This window comes from Lepidothrix coronata, unplaced genomic scaffold, assembly GCF_001604755.1.
Source record: "Lepidothrix coronata isolate B3197 unplaced genomic scaffold, Lepidothrix_coronata-1.0 Scaffold4, whole genome shotgun sequence".
In the NCBI taxonomy this organism is placed as follows: Eukaryota; Metazoa; Chordata; class Aves; order Passeriformes; family Pipridae; genus Lepidothrix; species Lepidothrix coronata.
In genome coordinates this window covers 3,586,866-3,603,729 of record NW_016690184.1, presented here as the reverse complement: position 1 = coordinate 3,603,729, position 16,864 = coordinate 3,586,866, and the positions used below count along the sequence as shown (strand labels likewise).

At 39.6% G+C, this 16,864-nt stretch overlaps 1 protein-coding gene across 2 annotated transcripts in view; it reads right to left on the bottom strand.

Annotated features, from left to right (window-relative positions):
• Positions 1–16,864, bottom strand: part of SMAP1 (small ArfGAP 1) — an 89,263-nt gene that overhangs the window by 1,585 nt on the left and 70,814 nt on the right. For both annotated transcript variants that reach the window (XM_017825543.1, XM_017825549.1), the window contains 3 exons: positions 11,910–12,037; positions 1,344–1,512; positions 373–704 (listed from right to left, as the gene is read on the bottom strand). In XM_017825543.1, coding sequence (XP_017681032.1) covers positions 373–704; positions 1,344–1,512; positions 11,910–12,037 — 629 coding nt within the window. The remainder of the gene's footprint in view (positions 1–372; positions 705–1,343; positions 1,513–11,909; positions 12,038–16,864) is intronic.

Sequence of the window (16,864 nt, the reverse complement as noted above, 5' to 3'; positions counted from 1 at the left end):
ATGAATTAAATAATTCACATGAAATTAAATTCATGTGAATTTAGCACCTGGTTAAAGGTGGGAAAGAGTTCGAAATTCAGCACATTCACTTCAAGTATGGTGCAAAACTATTCATACTCTCTACAAATATTATCTAATCACTGTAATTTTCAGTGCTCGATGTAAAAACAAGTTTGAGAGCAAAAATTATTCTCTGCTTATGTTACCTTTAATTGAATTATTCACTGATTTGTTAACACGTGCCTCTGAGCAGTTCATAGTCCAGCAGTCTGTAACATGGCTACACTGCACCTTCCTCCTACAGCTACACATTTTGGAGCTGAAAAGCAGTATCTTTTCTAAAGCACTCTTGTCTGGGAAGCCAGTCTTTACCTGAGAGAGGTTCCATTGAGCTTGTTGGTTTTGTTGCAATCCATACTTATTTTGTGGTGGTGTGACCATCTGTCCCACCATTCCACCTTGAGGTCCAACGACATTTTGAGGAAGTCCCATCACACCAGTTTGTGCAGTACCAGTAAATCCATTGGGCATTCCCATTCCTATCATCACGCCTGTGCTCTGTCCCATGACTGGCACCGATTGTCCCATCACGTTTCCCATCATCCCAGTTGCTGCTGGCACAGGAACTCCCATGGCTGGAAAGCCTTGAAAGTGAGTTGATGGTTGTGTGGTAAATGGCATAGAAGATGACCCCATGAACATACCTGTACCAGAGAAGGGAAGATTTCAGCGAAAGCATTTTGTGATTTTCCTCCCCCATCCCCATAGGTCAGAAGTGCACCAAAATAATTTCAAAGGATAAGTGTATCCAGTTGTATGTCAGAGCTGTCAATTTACCTTCTGTTAAAACTGAAAATTTGCTTAAAACTTTGAAAGAAAAGGGACTCACCACAAGATTAACTGCCAAGAAGAGTTTGGCAAATCCCTGTGGCCAACCAGAATCTTTTAATTGCTGTATTGGAGGTCTTTGTTTTCGCACAAACATAGCTAAACCCAAGCTCTGACAGCTCCATACAGATCTTGGCAGCTGCTGGTTGCACAGTGGAGACTCAGATCTTCAGCAATGAATTAGATCGCAGAAGATAAGTTCACAAATCTTTCAGTAAACTGTACACTTGATAATTTGAACTGCTATAAATAAATTAAAATCACATACCGTATTTTTCTTTAGCTTCCGTATTACATTTCAGTAATGTTTCTCAGTTTTATAAAAGGTAAAATGAAAAATCTTCATTTGACTGTAGTTAACAGGTAGCCAACCTTAACTTTGTATTTGTAGAAGACAACTGTTCTAGGTAAAGCTTAAACTAGGACTGCACAGAAACCTTCACAAAATTATTTACCTGGAGCATTTTGCTGCTGCATGGTTCCTGTGCCATACAGTGATAAAATGGAGTCTTTGGAGAGTTGTTTCTTTGCTGACTCTTCGGATTTTGTTGTTTGCTCAGTAAATAGATCAAGATCCCCGGATGCCGCAGACAAGGTAGCAGCTGCTGGTTTAGTGGAAGTGCTCTGGGAAATAAAAGTCAAGACAGACTACTGAATGAAACTGGAAAAAGGCGTTACGTTAAATATTTACTGCACAGCCTTGCTCCTCAATCAAATAAAATCCTGCTCATTTACAGAAACTAGATTTTAAGTAAATGAGGATCTAAAAAGATGTGGTATGACTAAAGACAAAAAAGCAGTGCATATGATATGGAAACACCACCAGACCAGATGGAGGTTACAAAACAAAGAAAACTAAATCCTCGACCAGCTCCAGGGCGTACACATACAGATTATTCATTCCTGTTGCTTCTACATTTTTCATCAGTGAGAAGCATAAATCAAGAGCTGGAGTTAGATTATGAAAAATAATTAGGAAATCAATAAGGAGATTACAATTCACATCTCATTAATCCTCTCATAGGCAGAATAGATTAGAGAAGAGCTAAAACAAAAGATTAAGTGCTTTGAAATGTACCTTTGGAGAAAAGGCAGAAGTAAAATTTTGGTTATCTACTTAAAGTAATAAAATTTCTAAAATACAATGTGTATAATTGGCTTAGAGTTCTTTAAGCACGTTTCACTTATTGAGAAAACATAATTATCTAAAACTTACTGTAGTACGACTGAAAAACTAAAATACAGGCAGGCTGGTAGGCTTTTTACTGCTCTTACACTAAAATATTTTGTAAACAAATTATATCCAGGTGTCTCTCAGTGCTATTATTTTGTTGTTTGTACACTTAAGTTCCATATGGGGGCCTCCTTAGGGAACTAGGCAATACATGAGTTCTTGTTACATTCCTTAAAATACACAACTCATCCTGTTACCAGTATGAACTTTTAAAGCAAGTCAACTGCATGCACAGTGAAAAAGAGCCAGGACTGCAAAGCATACTTGCATTATGGCCCTATTTTAGTCCAGCTAAATGATCCCCAACTGCTTAGCACACACCTGCCACATCCCACAGCATGTGCGAGTTTCAACTCTTTCCCACACTAAAGGAAAATCTTCCTTGGACTACCACTGTGAATGAACTGGACACGTAACCAGGTCCATCTGTCTCCTGTCAACACATACCCAAGTTTATCAGAGAGACAAGAGGACACCACGAAATATTCAGATCTGGAACACACTTATAAATCTTCCTTAAAGCAACAACCTCCACCTTCTGTTTTTGCTGACTATGCCCCAAAAAGTCCACTATGTTCACACAAACACCACAATACAAACATTCAATTTGCAGCTTCAGAAAACACATCTGACTCCTCAAGTACTACAACCTCTAGTTTAAGGCACTGCCACAGATCAGGGAAGAAATAACCACAGAACAATTCTGTTACTAATTAAATTTGTCAGACCAAGAGAAAGGAGCTTAGATTCACATAGTTGATGGTGAAAAATCTCCAAAACCGCTGCAGGAAGGGAAGATAAAAAAACCCCTGAGAAATGGGAACTTTCTGGCAACTGAAAATCTGCATTTATACTACAGCCAATTTGGGCCAAAGTCACTATCACGTAGTGAACAACAAAGAGTGGGCTGACAGCACTACAAAGGGAAAGCAGACAGAAAAAGATGCATGAAACCTTCTCTCTGGCCAACGTACACTTAAACTATCAATTTCTTCCTACTAAAAAAAGCTGCTGCCTCTTACTTACTATTCACAAGAATTTCTGATTGCAAAGCAAAGTCAACTTTTTTTAAATAGGTAGTAGCCCCCAAATAGAGGAAGCCCCCTCTATTTGAGACAATTCTTTATCAGGGTGGCATAACCAGTCTTTAAAAATACCACAGTCAGATTTAACGATACATTCAGGTAAAAGCCCATCCTGAACAGCAGTATTTGTTTTACTGTGCATACAGCCAGGAAGTCCCAGTATTGAATTGTTCCATACGGACATGGATCTCCTTCCCTGGCGTCTTCCTAAGACAGCCCCCCATGTGACAGCCATGCTCAGCAGACTGAAGGAAGGAGGACACATAAGCAGTGGAAGTGGGTGAACAGAGGTGGTTTCCCCTTCACTGCCTGCGCTGCAGCAAGGAAGGGGTTTGCTTCTCTCTAGAAGGGAGAGCCGGAGACCTGGAGGACTGCATGTTGTGTTTACATCCTAAAATGTTCATTTAATGTCTCTTCATTCAGTTTGGTTATGGAAGATCCTCAGAGGAGCCAAAGGACTGAACAATCACTCTCTGAAGTGTTCATCAGCTGAATAAATGGAAGGTAATACAAAATACATGGCAGGAAAACAACAGGTGGCATTCAAGTAAAAAACAACAACCAACAACACTGACATGATTTTCAGGTATCTAACACTGTCATGCTTCCCAAGGCCTCTGTAAAAACACACACCTGGCATAGATATAATCATTTTCCTACACACAGTGCTCTCAGTCAGTCATGCCAAAACTAAATGCTCATCAGGTGCTTAAGGAACATGCCACTCAGTGGTTTCACGATATTAGTGCAACAGAATTTTTCAGAACTACTGGAAGTCATCTCCGATATGCTTCAAGTTTAAACTTAAATAATTTTTGTCATCAGTAGCTTATGTATTACCAATAAAAGGCAATACCTATCTAGAGGAAGTTTTCACTGTCAAATATTGGTTATGTGTCAGGACCACAAAATATGGTAGCTGAATCTGACACTTCACACTTGCCATCTGACTGCACAAAACAGCAAGTGGCTGACAAGAAGTTTAGATTAATGCATGAGACTAAAAATAAGTATTTTCATTTTGTCTTTTAATTACCAAAAGACTGCAAAACAGATGATAAGATCATTACATCCTCAATATTTTATGTTGGTCTGACAGCAGTAACAGTCCACATGGCTTTTGTCCATTGCTGGTGGTCCTGTCACTGGGCATCCCTGGAAAGAGCCTGGCTCTGTCCTCTGCACCATCCCATCAGGTATTTGTATATGTTGATGAGATCCTCTCTCTCCCGAGTGGATGCTAATCCTCAAACAGGGTCCTGCATTCAGAGAAACTAAAGCTCTTTTGTCACCAGCAGCTCTGCAAGCAATTGTTGGCAGGCAGCATCAGCGCTCTCCTCTTTACACCCTTTCCCTTCACTGGCATGGCTGAGGAGAACACCACTTGGGCCCTGTACCCCTCACTAACCACCTCCAGGGCTCTGTAGTCAACTCTTCCCTCCAGATTATCTCTGACAGTGTCCACATGGAAGAAGAGCAAGGGGTGACAGAGGGCTGAACAAGCTTAAGCATTCCCTTCACAACATCCCAGATCCAAGACACAGGCAAGCAGGAAAATCGTTCAGACAACAGGTCAGGTCTGCAGATAGGGTGTCCCCCTGCCCCCTGCAGCAGGGAGCTGCCCACTACTACCACTCGCCTCTTCATCCTGGTGGCCTTGCATAGCTCAGCATCAGCCACCTCAGGTGCTTCATTTGAAAGCAGCTCTTCAGCTTTGAGGGCTGTGAACCACTTCCACACTAGGAAATCTTCAGGTGAAGCTGGAGCCCACTTTTTCAGTGTCAGAAGTCACCAGTCCCATTCTTTGCCTACTCCAGTGCTCGCACTTACTGCCCTGCCAGGAGCAGACTCTGCACTCCAGTGCAGTCGAGCTCTGGGGCTCTTGAAGATGCTGAGTTTCTGAGAAGATCTTGTGTATCCCTCATCCTTTCTGATGCTGCACAGCCTGTTCACTTCCTGCCATAATTCCTCCCCTGGTGACACAGTTCTTGAAGAACAGCACACTTCCTGTGGGAGAGACCATCTCTCATGGCCTCAGAGAGAGGCACCAGGCACTCCCCACAGCCTGCAACCTGCAGGGCTGCATCAATCATCCAAAACTCTGGGTCAACCTCTGCCCTGACAAGGACGGATGCTCCAACACCTACAGACTGAAAGAGAGGTGGCAACAGTAATGAAAGAGGGAAGGGGAGAGTAGGACGTGCAGTTGAGCAAAGAACTGCAGGAGACAAAAAAGCACATATGCACTTTCCTGCTACTTGAAGGTCTCTGGCTGGTATCTACAACAACAGGGATGGGGTGTAGAAAAGCCAGGCCTCTACTGCTTTTCATTTATATGGTGATAAATAATGGTCCCACACAACAGTCTCAATTTCTCCCTGCTGACCCGCATAGGGAAAATACAGCCTAGCACGCCATTATTCTTATGTAAGCAAGTTAGGCACAAAGTACATTATTAAGGTCTTAAATTCTGTGTACAATTCTTATCCTCTTTATCTTTTCACTGTCAATGCACTTGCTGCTTATTTCAGCTCTTCCTGTTTTTGATTTTGCATATTTTTGTTTTAGACATCTAGACAGTTCCATTAAAAATAATCAACTGTTATTTCCCGGTAATAACTGATGAGGAAATGAGCACTCAACTATATTCAGTTCACACAGAAAAACCCACTAAGAAATCTCATCTCTTCTCTTGATTTTAGGAATTATTAGCAACACCTGAAAAAGTCAGATTAAGATTTCTATCACTTCCTAAGATCATTTCCAAAAACATACTTAACATTAAAATAAGATTAAAAATTCAACTTTATTTCTTGTTGCATGTCCAGTACTCAGGACAAACAACGCAGCATTTTCTTTGCAATCAACCTTTTCTAGGTTTGAAGACAGTTATCTTCCCTGCAGTCTCATTTCTAACTCTTTCTTCAGACTTTCCTTCTCTAGAACTTTAAATAATTTTCCTTTCCTCTAGACTGTCCAGCTGATCCCTTCTGGTTCTGGAATATGATGGCTGTTCTTCCACTGTGTTCCACCTAAGGTGTTTCCAACACCAAAGAGAGTATAATCACAGAATCATAAATGGTTTGAGCTGGAAAAGACCTTAAAAATCATCAAGTTCCAAACTCCCTGCCATAGGCAGGGACACATTCCACTAGACCAGGTTGCTCAAAGCCCTATCCAACCTGGCCTTGAACACTTTCAAGGATGAGACATCCACAACTTCTCTGGGCAACCTGTTCCAGTGCCTCACCACCCTCCCAGGAAAGAATTTCTTCCTAATATCTAATCTAAATCCACCCTCATTCAGTTGGAAGCCATTCCACCTCGTCCTATCACTAGATTGTCTGATAGAGTCCCTCCCCATCCTTCCTGTAGCCCCCCTATAAGTATTGAAAGGTTACTATAAGGTGTCCCTGGAGCCTCCTCTCTTCTCCAGGCTGAACAACCCCAACTCTCTCAGCCTGTCCTCACAGGAGTGGTGCTCCATCCCTCTGATCATCTTCATGGCCCTCCTCTAGACCTGCTCCAAGGGATCCATGTCCTTCCTTTGCTGAGGACCCCAGAGCTGGACTCAGTACTGCAGGTGAGGTCTCATGTGAGTGGAGCAGAGAGGCAGAATCACCTCTGTCGACCTGCTGGCCACTCTGCTTTTGACGCAGCCCAGGATGCGGTTGGGGTTCTGGGCTACAAATGCACGTTGCTGGCTCAGGTCCAGATTTTCAACCACCAGAACCCCCAAGTCCTTCCCTGCAAGGCGGCTCTCAAACCTACTCATTGCCCTACCTGTACCCATGTTTGGGATTGCCGTAACCCAATTTGAAGGAATGAACCTTTTGCTTTCAGAGACCTGAAAATGTAAAGAGGGGTAAAATAAACATGAGCAGAAGCTACAAGCATTTCAACTGATCATATCTGAACAGGACTAAATAGCTCTCAAGTAAGACCCTGCTTAAATAACACTCACAATAAAGCAAACTTCTGAAATAACTAATTTTTACATAAGAACTGAGAGCTTTGACACATTAACATCACCACAATTTGTTAACAAGTTTAAGCTTGTCTGCTGATCAATGGCAATCACGTCAGGTACATACACCTGACCTCAGCAGAAAATGAATATTTAAGAACATCTAGTTACCTAAAATATACCAGCACTTTACATGAAAATTTGTCAGGTATGAATCATGAAGAACATACACCATTTCTATAAAAATATACTTTTGTAGCCACTGAACCAGTTCTGAGCTCCCAACACAATACACTTCAAATCAGGCACACACACAGAAATTCAAAAAAAGTTTAAGTTGACTGAATTTTAGTATCCTTCTTGGAGAAAGACTTACATTAAATGTTTCAGTGAATACTTCCAAACTTATAACTCACAGTTCTCCCCTTCTCCTCCTCCCTACAAGTTTCACTGATGAATGAAGATCACACTTTTGCTGGAAAACATACCCATACAAACTCTGAATTAAACTCTGGCTAAAACCACTTAGGAAATTAACTATCGGTAAGAACAACAGACCTTTGCTTAGTTCCTATACAGTGTTAGGCAACAAACCCCATTCTAATAGCTGTAATTTAGTTCTGCTCACTTCACATGAAAAAGCATCACTTAACGTACAAAATGTTCTTTTTTCCTTTTTCCTGCCTATGAACACTGCACAATGGCTAAATTTGTAGCACATGTCTTTTAGCTACTGTAGGAGTTGGATAACGTAACTCTTCTTAACCCCCCTTCAGTTTGCTTATAGACAAAATTCTAGAAAAAAGTTACTCAGTCACATATTGTTCTTTACCAGTCCTTTACAAAACCAATAGTTTGCATCTGGCTATGCTGAACAGTAGGAAAATATTTTTAGTGTTTTTGAAAACTGTGATAAAGACACATATCTGAAAGCAGAATGAAAATGCATACGATCCTGAACGCTGAAGTCATATTTGAAAAAGGAAAAAAAATACTTTTGTTTTCACTTGAAAATCATGTCTTGGCTATGACAATGGACATAAATCCTAAGGTTTGCAGACATCATGTTGTTTCAGTCTCATAATAAAACATTCAAAAAGACATTTCTGTGTTCCACAGTGCCATAAAACCAAGTGCATTTAGCAGTAAATGCTGCCTTTCAAGTTAAGTTGGAAAACAAAAGCAATCCTGTGAAAACTCGAGGGTCATACGTTGCTTCTACAAATCAGTTTGAGGAGCACCATTACATTCCCTTCTTCTTCAAGGCTCTCAAATCCCACTGTGGTATCTCAGACACACCTACTATGCAGAACATCATGGCAAATATCTCAGTGAGAAAGCAAGCCATGCTATTCCACATTTGATCCCTTCTACTTCATGGTAAGTTAATAGATACTTGGACAAGTTCAAATTAAGGATTGGCCATGGATTTCTACTTTAAATTTTCCAATTCCAAGCACAGGAACTCAATGTTAGGGTTACTCAACTGCTAGTCTGAGTTCGTGCCCACTTTCCCAACTGCAGTCTCGCACAAAATAATTACACAACATAATCACACCACCACTTTTTTACTTCAGAAATTTAAACAGACCGAGTCTTTAAAACCTTTCATTATAAGGCAACCTTTCCAGTCTGTTGTATTCTCCTGACTCTTCTCTGAATCCCATACAACTTTTATCCACGTTACAAGGTGAAAGATCTTACAAAATACTCATGCTGCTTCCAAATGAGAGGCTCCTCTCCAGCCTCAGTTCCCAGACCAGACACAGCCGTCCTGAGATGCAACGCACGCAAGGTGTTGTTAAACCTAAAGCAAAAGAGGTATTTCCTTTGCCCCAGTTTACCAAGCAACCCATGTAATCACCTATCTTCTGCTACCTACCCATGTCCCTGCCTCTTATCTGGGGAGATTATCTGATTATATTACATTTTCTTTGAGATTACTGATTAAAAATGGAAGATAACCAAGCATTAAATCTTGCAATATGCCAAAAGGATCATGTGCTTGATAAAAAAATGCTTGATGAAAGTTCCATTTGTTGCTCCCAATTATAGAATTCAGAAAAAAGAAAAATGTCACTAAAAATCTAGACAGGTTTGTTTACAGCAAGTAAATATATTCAGACTTTCTAGTACACAAACAAGATGATACTTACCAGATATTGAGAATAACATTATCCTTTCAAGCATTTTTTAATCAATTTAGTAAGTCATGGGTCATCTACTGCCACCAACTGCAACTCTTAGAACGCTTCCATTCACGCTGTCTCTGTACAATCCTAAACATCCACTGGTCAGATTATGTGACTAATACGTCTGTTCTAGAACAAGCAGCAGTCACAAGTATAGAGGCCATGTTGCTGAGAACACAGCTGCACTGGGTAGAGCATGTCTCCAGGATGAAGGACCACCGCCTCCCTAAGATCTTGCTTTATGGTGAACTTGCCACCGGCTGCCACAAGAGAGGATCCCCAAAGAGAAGATACAAGGACTCCCTGAAACAACATCTCAGCCTTGGCCATATTGATCAACTGGTCTACTCTGGCCTCCAATCGAGAGGTCTGGAGACACACCATCTATAACGCTGCTGCTTCTTTTGAGAAAGCACGCAGGATCACTCTCGAGGAGAAAAGACAACGCAGAAAGAATCATGCCTTGTAGAATATACCACCTAAAGAGTCTTTCTCCTGTGCCTTTTGCAACTGGACTTGTCTTGTATTGGCTTTTTTAGCCACCAGCGTGCTTTTAGCAAATGTGGGTAGAGCCCTTCCCAAATCTTTGTTCGCAAAGCCTAGCCATAGAGTAAGTACCATCTTTAGCCTAGAAACTAGCACAAAGATAAACTACATTTCAAAATATTTCTCTCACAGAAGATCTAATGACCAAATCTGAAATGCATTTTAATTATCTATATACATGTAATTCATTATGCTTTAACAGCCACTCCATTACTTAACCCATCACTAGTCATCATCATCACCCAAGTATCCCCCTTCACTTTTCTTGTTCTCACTCTTAAATATTCAGCCTTTCTTTGTATTTCCTGCGTTCTACAGCTAAATCATTCGTTTAACCAGCAGGTCACTTCATGTGTTCATGGAAGAGAAACAAAAGAAGGGTTTTCTCGTCTCTCTCAAGCTGCTCTTTTCTCTTGAGCAGACAGTAACTACATACAGAAGTTGTCACTTCCAGCATCAGAAAGACTGAAAAGGGGGAAAACCAGAATTCAGTCGTATCCATTATGTGTACTGCTACCATAGCCCACTGATTTCAGGGCCAAGTGGGAACTTCATAGATTTAAATTTACTCAATCTACGTACAAACTGGATACATTACAAAACTCGGGGAAACTGGAAATGGGCTACTGTTTTTCACATCTCTCTCTACAGGTAGGTTCCTCTAGATCAATTTTGACATAATGTGTTAGGATAGCAGACAACAAGCACCCAAATACTGTTCTTCCTGGTACTTTGAACATAGACTTCCAAAAGAGACAAGAAATTAGACCAACAATTTCCTTCACAATTTTAGCTAACACATCCAAATCTAAATGCATGTATACAGCTCATTTCCCTCACTGTTTATGGGTGGCTTAAGGCACAGTGGGAAGTTTGCCCCATCCGTAGTATTACATTTTTAAAAAAAAGTGTTTTCAGTCTCTAAAACCCTACCTAGCATGTTGCACAGAGTCAGCCCTCAGCAACAAGCAGGGGAAGGGAGAGTAAAGGCTAAATAATTAAATCTGCTGAACAACAAGCATATGCTTTGAGGTACTCGGAACTCCTTTTCATCATCATCCCTTCCATTTTACATATATTATGAAAAATAACCGACAAAGAGAAACAAGTACAGATCACGTGTCACAAACCATAAATTCAAGAATATACACAATTCTTTCCAGTTCAGCTGAGCGAGACAGAAAGCCTTACACAAAAATAAGCTTCTAAATTACCTTAACAGGACTTCCCAGATGGGGAGGTTAGCCCACTACTCCTCCAAAACCGCCCTCTCAGAAGACGGTCTGGGGTAAGAAAGCCTGCATATGTGCATTCTGAACCAGCCATGTCCAACACAAATACCTTGCTCTTTGAGTCTGACAGGTACTTTGAGAGAGCTGCAGCTTTAAGCAGGTTCTTCGTGTAGGATTATGCTACTCTTCCTTGAGGAGAGCAAGGCATACAAGTTCCAAGATGAGACAAAAGACAGATCAGTCCAGGTAGCAATATTAGATTTTCTTGATATCCATTCTGGATTTTGAGTATGAAGCTTCGGACCCAAAATTTTTAGCATCCCTAAGAGAGAAGCATCTGCTGCAGCCTTTCCTAAATATCAGCATCACAAAGCAATAAGAGGTCTTAAAAAGGATGACTTAAAGCCTAACAACCTGAGAACATTAAGTAAAATTATATTCAGCAATTAAAAAAGAACAAGACAAAAGACTATGAATTAAAAGAAAACATGACTACCATCATCAAGGTAAGACAGAATCTAATTTAGCTGGATAACCAGAATGGAAGACCACACCATTTCCTAATTTCATATCTACATCCAAGCAGTGCAGAAACTTGAAGAGGTGAGAAAAATATCACCATTACAGCTAAAGCATCTTCAGCCATGAGTGTAGAGAAGTGAGCATTCCTTCTGTGTGAATGAACAATTCCCCGAAGGAAAACATACATGTGCATACAAATACTTACACACACACATAACTAATAAACTAGTAAATAAATTTTACCTGAGCAGGAGGTACAGCAGTTGCTGGCAAAGGATTAGAGATCATTGGGCCAAAGATATCCAGGTCATCATTCAGTGCTGTGACAGCAGCAGTGCCTCCATTTGTAACAGATGCTTCAGCTGGACCATCTTAAAAAGACAACAGGATCACATGTAAAGGGAAAATCATTAATATCTTAACAGCATAAGAACAATTAAAGCTTCCTATTCCCTCCTACCCTGCCCCCAATCAAAGATGTATTCAATTTCTGAGATATTTTTCAGACTGTGATATTGTTCAGATTTTTAAAGACTTCTTTCCCTAAAAACATGGTATACTAATGTGCTTCATTAAAAAACAACCAACGACAAAACAAAACATTTAAGACTTCCCTAAGGACAGCCACACTACTCATTTTTCAGGAGTCTTTTTCAAGCACATCAACATTTTTAGTAAGAATTTTAACAGATGTTTTACTGAGAAGGCCCAAATTTGGTAGCCATGTATCAGACAAAATACATTCATCTGTGCTTTGAGTTACAATTTGCATTTTAGAATCCATAAAGTTATTCTTGATATGCTAATTTACTCAAGGGTACGTAAGTGAACTTTGCATTATGAAAAAAGTCCATTATCCCCTCCTTTTTTAAAAGTACTTTGCATTAACTTTATTCTATAGCTCTACATGAATACCCCTGCCAGGCACACTGGGCTAATTATCCATAAGAACCCACAGCTCTCGTTCTGTACAGAGTTAACCTTCCACAGCCTTGGTGCCAGTAACCACTTTAACATGTGAATCCATTTACTGATCCAGGTGAAAGTGGATACATGCAGGACAACGAAAGGGATGGAGCATTACACTTTAAGGAGAATTTCAAGAAAATACTTGAAAATACATAGGGACAAAAATATCACAAAAGGTTTTTAAGGAACAGAGCAACCATTTCTCATTTGATTTTAAGCTGTTCAAGATCAAGTGGTAAGAACTGGCTCATAAATTTATACTTAAGCATATCACAAGTGGTTTGCCGTTACACAGAGCTTGACAAATACAAAGGTGATTGTAGATTCTACTGAGGACTATGATGACTGCATAGTCTTAACAGCAAATTTGAGAAAGCCTTTTCAGGCAAAAGAAGTTAAGTCTCAAATTATCTAATCTCACTGCAGAACTTCTCTGGCAGAACAAACTAGTTGAATTAAGTCAAAACTTTCTCTGCAAATGAAACCCTGTTGTGACTGGCATGGGTGATTATACATTACAGGAGGATCGGTATTCTAAAATCCCGAGATTACAGTACACTGAAAAAACTGCTATTAACACGTTTTTCGACTGCTAACTCATATGAGAAGGCACTGCCTCCTGAAACAATCCACTCAGAAGACCATCACATCAGTTTTGTCTGGGGTAGAGTTAATGTTCTACTGTTGTAATTTGACTTTGCTGGGGGATTCCCATTCCAATGATTCTGAAAAGCAAAGTTACATACTCATCTATGATTATGACAAAGCTACTTATATCTTAATGCAAAGAATGGAAGTCAGTGGACAGCAAAATGACAATATGTATAATCTGCTCCACTGTTCCATCCACACTAGTGCTTTGAGATGTGTGTAAATAAATATACTGACAAATAAAGCAACAAACTTTATTTGAGGTCATTCTGCAGACTGGCAGTTCAAAAAACATCTCAAAGGTTCATTGTTTCAGATAAATTTAGGAATGAACTGTACATAATTTTCAAGCAAAAGGATTGTCAGGAATTAATAATTTAATGTTCTCATTTTCTCAGTCAGGCACCTGTATTAAAAACATATCTCTTTTGTCATATTCAAAAGTGATTTAGTTTACCTGAATGTAAGTGTTTAATGTAGAAGACTGAAAATTTAAATATAATCATTTACTTAAACAAGCATTTCACATATTTAGAACACTCATGACACAACACATTTGCAAAAACACAGTATTTTTCAAGTACTTAATATGCTGGTTATAAATTAATACTATGAAAACCCAGATTTTTGCTAGATTGCTTCTGTAAGAGTATTATTTGGTAATGTACACACCTTTCATCTCTTACTGGATAAATACCTCACTGTCTCTACTGGTGTGAAACCAGACATTTTGAATTACTGTTTATAACACAGTTTTAAGCCTGTATGAATAGTATTAATAGATGATCCTCTCTTACTGATTTCACAGAATAAAATAGTTGGAATATTTCTATTAAAAAGCAACTCCAAAAATATTCCCCCTTCTCTGCACAGAAACTAAAAGAACTAGGTTTCAGAATATAGAAGAAACATAACAGTGTTTTCACTCCAGTTTATTAATTGTAGCAATATTAGTGTTTTCTTTTAAATATATATGCATGCAGGCATACAGAGACTTGTATTTCAACACAATAATTCACAGTTCTTAAACAGAGGTCACAGATTAAGAAGCACTTCCTCCTTCCCCTCCCTATTTTAAAATATTTCTCTAGCATAAGAAAGATAATCCAGCAGACTTCTGAGTTCTAACTTATTCTAAACATATCACTATTCATTCAACTTGTGCTGCCTACCATTAAAACCTGATTAGAAGAGGTGGAGGGTACATGACGGAAGGAAACAGGGCTGTAGCCTGTCCAGGGAACAGGTAAAAGTCAGATTGAGTTATACGGGCCTGTCTGAATATTTTGAGAAATTTATAGCTTCGACCATAACAGAATTACTTTGAAGCAATTAACTTTTATTAAACACTACCTCCACCACTTTTCTGTAGAACACATCCGTAGCTTGGAGTGAAGTATTAGATGTGGCAGAAGCCATTGCACTGAGAGCACATGCAAGGCAGAGCTTTCATGCTCAGCTGGAGAAGGTAACATGAAGAGTCAATAGACACTGTTCCTCATCTTTGTTCCTAGTGGTGGTTCTAAAACTTCTCTTCTTACAATTTATGACAGTATGACATAGTATCTGTGCAACAGCAGATGCTGCTTCTGATTTCAGATAAGTAAATCTTGTTTGACAGCAGAAACAAAAGCTCTTTACCACAATATTTTTAATAATACAGTGAAGGGTTCCAGTGTACATTCTTTTTCTGTATGTATTTTATTAATGCCTGACATGACAATTTCCAGTTCAGTGCTGCCTTCATACACATCATAGCTTTTATATACATCATTAATCTCCTTGGTATATTTATCTGTACCAATAGTGAGAATGACCAGCAGAAGAGCCTCAAAGGGACAGCAAGAGAGGAAACAGCAAGAAAGCAGATCTGCTTCTAAACTTTGCATTATGTTTCTGGAACTCATTTTCTATGGGCCAAACTATTTACAAGAACTTTGTTACTAAGCAGCCATGTATTTTTACATATACAATAATTTATGACAGCCATTTCAAGCCTTGTAATAGAGGGAAAATATGCATATGATTATTTTTTTACACCAAATTACTAGACAGGCGGAACTAAGAGAAATAGGTTAATACTTTCAACAAAAATCTGGGGCAAAGAGGCAAACAAAGTCTGGACAAAATTACTGCAGAATTATTTAATGCATTAGTAAAATTTTATTTACTGCTAAAACCTTTGCAGAAGTGAAAAAACATTCATAAGGAGGCGATTTCCATATAATACTTCTGAAAATGAAATGTGGAAAGCCAGAAATCTAACAATGCTGTACGCCTCAAGTGGTTGTAAATATTTTCATTTTGGGTGGATATATTCCTTATCTAAGAATAATAACATTGCAGCAATACTACAAATCTTAACATGTTTACAAGCTCAAGAACCAGGGCCAAGCAAACCTCCTGAGGTTCAACAAGGCCAAGTACAAGGTCCTGCACCGAGTCAGGGCAATCCCTGCTATCAATACAGTCTGGGGGATGAACAGATTGAGAACAGCCCTGCAGAGAAGGACTTCGGGATACCAGAGGATGAAAATCTGGACATGAGCTGGCAGTGTGCATTTGCAGCCTAGAAACCCAACTGTATCATGGGCTGCATCATAATCAGTGTGGCCAGCAGGATGAGGGAGGGGATTCTACTCCTCTACTCCACTCCTGTGAGACCCCATCTGGAGTATTGCATCCAGTTCTGAAGCCCCCAACACAGAAAAGACATGGACCTGTTGTAGTAGGTCCAGAGGAGGGTCACGAAGATGATCAGAGGGCAGGAACACCTCTGCTATAAGGAAAGACTGAGAAAGTTGGAGCTGTTCAGCCTGGAGAAGAGAAAGGTCCAGGGAGACCTTACTGTAGCCTTCCAGAACCTAAAGGAGACCTCTAAGAAAGATGGGGACAGACTTTTTATCAGGGCCTGTGGCGATACGACACAGGATAATGATTTTAGATTAAACCAGGACAGATTCAGACTAGATATAAGAAAGAAATTTTTTTGCAATGAGGGTTGTGAAGCACTAAATGGGTTACCCAGACAGGTGGTAGATGCCTCATCCCTGCAAACATTCAAGGTCAGGTTGGACAGGGCTCTGAGCATCTAGTTGAAGATACCCTTGTTCATTATAGGGAGGTGGGACCAGATGACCTTTGAAGGGCCATTCCAATCTGAACTATTCCATGATTCGAGGAATCTATGATCTATATATGCATACATGATACTTACGTATCTGAATTCTTTTGGAGAATATTTCCCATGCAGAAGCAGATAAGCAGCTTTTAGCATACCATACTTTACGTCCAACCATGCTGGATGAATGCCCCACACATCAAATCCAGTAAATAATAACAATACAATAAATCTCTTTTCTTTTAGTCATTCATTGTAACTTAATACAATGGTTTTTCTAGAAAGTGCAATTGTCCATTTTATGAAGGGCACATCTAAACATGGTAAAAGACGCAGAATATGTAAAATGCACTTTTCTTCTCTCTGATAATTCTGTATTTAAAAATACTAATTTTTCCCTTTTTCTATATGTTGAAATAATTTCTAAGTGACACTCCTTGACAAACACAATGATCCA